The sequence below is a fragment of the Hylobates moloch genome, unplaced genomic scaffold, assembly GCF_009828535.3.
Source record: "Hylobates moloch isolate HMO894 unplaced genomic scaffold, HMol_V3 SCAFFOLD_10, whole genome shotgun sequence".
In the NCBI taxonomy this organism is placed as follows: Eukaryota; Metazoa; Chordata; class Mammalia; order Primates; family Hylobatidae; genus Hylobates; species Hylobates moloch.
This window is the reverse complement of record NW_026652285.1, coordinates 102,774,948-102,782,642: the sequence shown is the minus strand read 5'-3', so window position 1 is coordinate 102,782,642 and position 7,695 is coordinate 102,774,948. Positions and strand designations below refer to the sequence as shown.

At 47.2% G+C, this 7,695-nt stretch overlaps 1 protein-coding gene across 5 annotated transcripts in view; it reads right to left on the bottom strand.

Annotated features, from left to right (window-relative positions):
• Window positions 1-5,056, bottom strand: part of FUBP3 (far upstream element binding protein 3) — a 58,177-nt gene extending 53,121 nt beyond the window's left edge. For 3 of the 5 annotated variants that reach the window (XM_032165429.2, XM_032165428.2, XM_032165430.2), the window contains exon 1: window positions 4,878-5,031. In XM_032165429.2, coding sequence (XP_032021320.1) covers window positions 4,878-4,961 — 84 coding nt within the window. In that variant the 5' untranslated portion in view covers window positions 4,962-5,031. Of the gene's footprint in view, window positions 1-3,131; window positions 3,427-4,877 lie in introns of those variants that run through there. The other 2 variants (XM_032165427.2, XM_058445137.1) reach the window with 2 other exon arrangements.
• Between the last annotated feature and the right edge of the window lie 2,639 nt (window positions 5,057-7,695).

Genomic DNA, 7,695 nt, shown 5'->3' with positions numbered 1-7,695 from the left:
CATGTTGGCCAGGCTGGTCTCAAACTCCTGACCTCAAGTGATCCACCTGCCTCAGCCTCCCAAAGTGCTGGGATTACAGGCGTTAGCCACCATGACCAGCCCGAAATCTCTCTTTTTTTTAATGCAAAATCCTTCTAGTTTCTTTTGTTTTCTGAGACAAAGTTTTGCTCTTTTCACTCAGGCTTGAATGCAATGGTGCAATCTCGGCTCACTGCAACCTCCGCCTCCCAGGTTCAAGCTATTCTCCCATCTCGGTTTCCTGAGTAGCTGGGATTACAGGAGCCTGCCACCACGCCCAGTGAATTTTTGTATTTTTAGCACAGACGGGGTTTCGCCATGTTGACCAGGCTGGTCTCGAACTCCTGAGTTCAAGTGATCCACCCGCCTCGGCCTCCCAAAGTGCTGGGATTACAGGCATGAGCCACAGTGCCCAGCCAAAAATCACTCTAGTTTTTAAGTGTCGGTGCTGTGTGTGTCAAACAAAGCATGCCTGCAGGCCCCCACAGTAAGTCTTCTATAGCTCACAGGCCACAAGTTTGAGAACTGTGGTCTAAGTAAATTTCTATCTATGAAATAACTGGTATTTCAGAAGAAATCAGTTTGGTAATTGGCGATCAGATTTTAAAATAAAGACAGCCAGGCATGGGGGCACAGTGCCTCACACCCATCCCAGCGCTTTGAAAGGCTGAGGTGGGAGGATTGCTTGAGGCCAGGAGTTCGAGACCAGCCTGGGCAACATAGTGAGACCCTGTCTCTATCCCAAAATAATTATATTATATGATAAATTATCACATTATAAATGTTCTCACCTGCAAATGAGAAAAGCCTTAGAGACATACAGTGGAATATATAGTTTATTTACTATCTACTTTCCAATACCCAGTATGAAATTCAGCACTTCCATTAACATGTGGTGGTGCATACACACTCAGTGACGTCACCAAAACCCTTTAAGGAAGATTCACTCTGCCAGGTACTCTACTGGGTCCCAACAATGTAAAGCTACAGGAGCAGCCCATGGATTTCCTGCAGACACTAGTTTCCTTCAAGTGTTTATGAAAGCTGAAATGAGTGTACAGGCAGGAGTTAGTCCCTTGTGAAATGCTGACTTGAGCTATTCAATCACTGCACATGTACAAGACAGTCTCAGTGGAGTACCACTTAGATCTCTTGAGTGTTCAGTACACTTGACTGAACCGGGAGTCAAAACCATGTGTTAAATGAGCCTCTCAGGGCGAACCCACTGGCCAATGAATGGAGGCTTTTTCTTTTAATGGTAGACGTACAGTGTTCTCTTAAAAAGAAACTTAGTGCTTGTTCTAAAAAGTCAGAATCTTCAAGCATTAAAGTTCTAAATCAGCCCAGGGTATACAGCACATATCCCAAATTACCTACTGCTCAGGCTTAAAGTGTTAAACAGCAGCACTGGGAGAGATTTTCAGGACTGTGGAACTTCTGAGGCCCCACACCAACCAACGTTTCCCCAAAATAGGTGCCAGTGAAGAAGAGGTTGGGGCCTAAAAATCTGTCAAAAGGTTACTTTCTACTGATTCTACAATGGCTTGGTCACACTCATTTGAGTGTAGTGCCACCATGATGCTGAACTCCATGAAGCACCATTTAGACTGCATTCTGTATCAACATTAAATGCTGTAGTTATACAATCCAGAGGCATTGAGTGGGTCTATCTAGATCAAAACAGATCTAATGCTTTTTAAAGTCCTAAAAAGTATTAGTAGTTTCTCGGAGAACAACTTCTATTTAGGCGATGACTGGCAGACAGCTAGCTGGTCCAGCTTGTGGAAGGCTGCTGTCAACCTATAATGCACTGTGGCATCACGCTATCCTAACAAGGGATTGCTCACGCGTGATGACAGGTGCTACTAAATTATCAATGGCAGACTTTCTAGGAACATTTAAAAATATTTTTAGGAGAAGGGAACAACATAAACCAGACTTGGAGCTACTCATCCAGAGGTCCCCTTGTAACCTAGGCAGACAGTCAGGACAGAAGTGCAGAGGACGGCTGTGGAACAGGATTTTGTCTTACCTGAACTAGTTGAAGAAACACTACTTCTGCTAATCAGCCAATGACTTGGGAAAAGTAGACAAGATGTTTTTTAGTATCCAGCAGTTTTTAGATCTTCATCCATGGAACTGAATGAGATCACATTTCTTTCTTTTTTTTTTTTTGAGACAGTGTCTCGCTCTGCCACTCAGGCTGGAAGGCAGCGGAGCGATCACAGCTCACTGCAGCCTTGATCTCCATGCTCAAGCTAGTCTCTTGCTTCAGCCTCCCAAACAGCTGAGACTGCAAGGGTGGGCCACCACAACCAGCTAATTTTTTTAATTTTTAGTAGAGACAAGGTCTCGCTACGTTGCCCAGGCTGGTATCAAACCCCTGAGCTCAAGCCATCCTCCTACCTCAGCCTCCCAAAGTGCTGAGATTACAAGCATGAGCCACTGTGACTTGCCCAGATCACATTTCTACTACCCTATAGAATGGATGTAAATTACCTGCTTGTGCCAAACATTAACTCACTAGACTTCACACTGCTGGGGAAAATGTTTACATTTTATTTGACATCTTCAGAGACTTCTTTTCAACCTAGGAATACCATGCTCAGAGTAAACTAACAACTGATGCACTTTGCTGCAAAGAGTCCAAAGATATACACTGAGGCTTCAAGATGTCAGAGGAAAAGCCTAGTTGATAAGGTGTTGGACTTCACACACCAGACTTAATAGAAACTGCAGGTTCAAATCCCAGCAGGGTCAACTGAGACTCTATTACGATCTGCTAGAAAACCTGAGCATGAGACACTTTACTGCTCTTTGACAAATTTAAGAGGGCCTTACAGACTGTCTCTGGGGTTTATGAGGAGACATAAAAGGGGAAAAAGCTTTGCATTTAAATAAATATACTGTCTTTTAGTTCTGTTTAATGGGGAGAAAAATCACATCTCTGTAACATGCTGTGTATATAACAAAGAGAAAGAACTATCACCTTCCAGATGCCCAGATGAGATCCTTTGAGTATGTTTACCATCAGCATACAGTATTACAGATTTCTAACGTTCCATTCTTGCCCAGCAAATCTATATACAATAAACCTAAAATTACCCACCAACCTGTTTTTTTCTTTAGTTTTTAAAGGCCATCAAATCCTTGGAGATAGTATGGACCTCCAGCTGTTAACATTCAGAAGCAACACACTTACAGCCCTGTCTCCATTGGGCTTATTACTGCTCCAGTCAATGGTGCATTTCAGAGCTGAGAACAATTCCAATGAAGTTTTCACTGCTAGTAGTAAACACCACTGCTTCAACAATCCACATTAGGTCAGCATTTAACAGAGGGTCTCCCTCTGGAGCAGGTTGTCCAAGAATATGAGTTCAACCACTGGCTCAAGAGAAGCGGAATGTCTTCTCAATGGTTCAAAATTCACTTTATGTTCAACTACAGGCCTTCTGCAAACTGAGGATCTGAGCCCTTTAGGGCAGTGACTATAATTCTTCCCGGACATAGAAGGCCAACAAGGTGACTGTCACACATCAGCACAGAGCGAAAGCCATTACATATTAGTAGCCAGGGAGAAACAAGGTTCAGGACCCTGTACTGTAGAGGAGAGCACTGTAACACGCCAGCAAGCAGAGTGGTGGAAGGGGAGCTGGGTGGCATGTTCATCCATTACAGCCATGGGTGGATCTGAAGTCTAAGTAAGATGGATACTCACTACTGTACTGGTTGGCACCTAGGCAGTAAAGTAACAATTCATCAGATAAAATTTTAGGTGGAACCACAGGTTTGGAAAGTTCTGGGATCCAATATAATGTCTATAGGAGCATCAATATATAACATGAAAAGTCAGTATCAGGGAAACAGGTAGGGTTCCCTCCCCTGGAATACTGGAAAGAGATGTAAAGACCATATCTTCAAGCGCCCGAGTGAAGACCTTCTTCTAATACAATGACTCCTGTGGCTTTCTGTTAGGAATCAAGCAGTAATTAGTTATAGCCCATCTTTTAAAGTATCAGTGCGCTTACAATTACATAAGAAGAGACGAGGACATAGACACTTAACAGAGGAAGTTTAAGTGTTAAGGCTAACTTGTTAGTAAGTTTTAGATACAACTGAAGAACACGTTCTGTTCTAAGTATCATGCCAGAAGCCAATAAGTATTTTTGGCAGGTCCCATATTCACTCTCTGGGGAAGCCTGGAGCCTTTTAAAACCCAGTTAATTTAACTCTGACAAAATGCACGACATTGTCAGACAGTAAAGTTTCAATGTCGGAATGAGGCCGTATCATTCTCCCCAGCAGAGGCAAGCTTGCCATGAGAAATTTCTACATCTTGGGGACCACCCCCACACATGTAACACCTCCCTCTCTCACCTCTCCAAAGAGCACCCTCACATATAAGATGCCCTCGAGTTCCTTCTACTCAACAGAAAGTCTAAAGACGATGTTTCCCAAGTTTTAACAAGCTACTGGGCGTGAGACAGCTGCTTTACGTCTACACCCAGATTCTCCCCGTGGGCTTCCCGGACCCCTCCCCTCGCGAGGTTCAGAACCCCGCGCTAGCTACACTGTGGGTCCAGGCTGGCCGCTGGGGCACGATGGGGCCAGACGCTCTAAGCAAACCCTTTCCCAGCGACTTCAGGCAGCTGGGAGACCCGCCCGACAGGTCGCGCCTGGGCCTCGCAGTGGCCTTATCCACCCGGATCCTCCCGGGTGTAGGAACCCCACGGAATGGGCCCGGCCCAGCTGAGACGTCGGTTCAGGCGGCCTCCCGCCCCCAGGCCCGAACCCCTCTTCCCCGCCCGCCAGGCCCCGCCTCGGGATCTCGTGCTCCTGCCAGCCGGCTGCGCCCGTACCTGCCGGACCCGGTGCAGGGCATCCACGAAGCCCTCGGCCTTCATCCCCACAGGAGCGCTCTGCCCCTGCACCAGCTCCGCCATTACCGCCCCCGCCGCCGTCGCCCCCGCCGCCGACGCCGCCGCTCGGCTCCCCGGTCCGGCCTCCCGCTCCGCTTGGGGACCCGTAGCCGGAAAAGGAAAGTCGCCCTACTTCCGGCGGAAGGGAAAGCCGGGACGCTCTCAGCTAAAGGAGCCGCGTCTGCGGGGCGGGGTCAGGGCACGTGACCTTCGACCGATCGGAAATGGGGGCGGGACGGCAGCCCCGGGGTGGGTTCAGATCGCCAGGCAGCCGTCGGTCTCCAGGGTCCGGTAGCGACCCTTCCCTTCCCGGGCGGGATTTGGTCCAGGACCGTCGATGGCGTCTTGACAGGTCCCCGAGGCTAGGATGTGGTCCCGAGGTGTCCGCCGTCGGCCGTTTGGAATCTCAGAGGGACTGACGTGGCTCTCCCAAGACGGCACCCCGAACAGTCGTGGTTCATCAAAAGCCTGGTCCTGGGCAGCACCTCCCTGAAATGGCTGTTGGTTGGGAATTTGGGGGCTGAGCGCTTTGAAAGGGCATTGGGACAGCATCACAGAATGTCAGTGTCCCACATTTGCGGGGAGTCCTGGGCCCCAGTTCTTAACACTGCAGTTTGCATGAGGTTGGGCCGCCGCCACTTCCGCCTGGGGTTGCCTGGTGACGCCCCCAGGAGGGACGCGCCCACTGAAAAGCCAGCGTGGTGTCCTCTTACAGGGTCCTTCACAAACTCTGGGACTCGGGGTGCAGGAAATACCACAGGACCGTCATTACTCCCATACCTGCTGAGTCACAACTGTATTGCAGGAGGCTTCTTGGAACGCCTATGTAACTTTAATGGAAGTGACCAGGTATAGATCTTCTACAGCACGGAAGGAATCTTAGTGCTGGAATTCAGTTGAGCCTTTGAGTTGGCTCTTCTTATAAGTGAGCAAACAAGTAACAAGGTTTAGCGGGCGCCCATTTTTGTGTTAGCACGATTGCCCTCGTGTTTAATATTTCCCAAGCCCTATTATGATAAGGAGTTGGACTTAATGAAGAACCATGTTGTCAAACATCTTATGCCCATCTTGAAGTTGTGAAGGAAGATGAGCACCAAGAAAAGGAAATAAATAAAATCCAATATCGGCCGGGTGCGGTAGCTCATGCCTGTAATCTTAGCAGTTTGGGAGGGCAAGGCAGGCAGAACTCTTGAGCCCAGAAGTTCCAGACCAGCCTAGGCAGCATAGTGAGACCCCCGTCTCTACAAAAAATATAATTAGCCGGGCGTGGTGGCATACACCTGTAGTCCCAGCTACTTGGGAGGCCGGAGGGGGAGGATCACCTGAGCCCTGGAGGTCAAGGCTGCAGTGAGCTATGATCCCGCCACCGCAGTACAGCCTGGGTGACACAGCAAGGCCCTTTCTTGGGGAAAAAAGTCCTAATGACTTTCCTTGATGACCCCACCCTCACCCCTCACTGTGTCATTATGCCAAGAGAGCTTTGGGCATTCTAAAGAAGTATGAGGAATACTTGACCAATAACCAAAGCATAGTTCTTTATTTGTTAATGACTTCTCTCCTAGACTGTGAGTTATTTTAGAGCAGAGACTTATTTTTCCCTGTATCCCTAGGGTTTGGCACATAGTAGGTGCTTAGTAAACTTATTTTGCATTCAATAATGCCAAGTAGAATAATTCATAAATTATGGCAAAATAAAAGAATTTGGCAAGATTAGAGATCACTTTCAGGAAAAATGTTCCAACCCCTGTTCAAAAATACATAGCTTGCTGTGTTGTTGAAGTGCCAGCATGAGGAGGACCATGCCAACACATCCATTTATTGCCAACTCTGGGTGTGTTGAGCGTTTTAACTTTGCTATGCTTGTAAAAATCAAGGAATGGCAATGGTATCAACTCTCATGAACACGGTTGTTCAAGTGAACCAAGTATCAGTGATAACTTCTGTTTTGAATTTTAGAAATATATCTCTGAAATATATCATGTTGATTCATGCATATTCCAGCTGGCTTTCCCTGAGTATAAATAGGGAAAACAAGGCTATTGGCCCAAATGTAAGTTATAGTCCAAGGTTTGGTCCAAAGACCGGAGAATCCCTAAGTAGGAAGACAGTTTTGTTTCCCCCTCTTTTACTGGTTGAGTAACTTTGAGCAGGTTACTTATATTTGGGGGCACAGAAGATGAACATGACCCTGAGCTTGTCATGTCCACTGTTAATTGTTCTACTGACACCCTCGACTTCATCATCTTGTTGTAGCACTTATCACAGTTGCTTTTAAATCATCATGCAGTTATATGTTTATCGTCTGCCTTTTCCACTAGAATAAAGCCTCTGCTGACATAAGGTCTATGTTTGTCTTGTTAATTGCTCTCCCTACCACCTACCACGAATGCCTGGCATTTGGTTGGCTCTCAGTATTTGTGAAATGAATGAATGATGAGATGATCTTGTCCAAAGAAGAAAGGGAAAGATTCTTAGAGGTTAAAAAAGAAAAATTCGGCCGCGTGCGGTGGCTCACACCTGTAATCCCAGCACTTTGGGAGGCCGAGATGGGCAGATTACCCAATGTCAGGAGTTCGACACTAGCCTGACCAACATGGTGAAACCCCATCTCTACTAAAAATACGAAAAGTAGCAAGGCGTGGTGGCGGGCACCTGTAATCCCAGCTACTTGGGAGGCTGAGACAGGAGAATCGCTTGAACCCAGGAGGTGGAGGTTGCAGTGAGCTGAGAATGTGCCATTGCACTCCAGCCTGGGCAA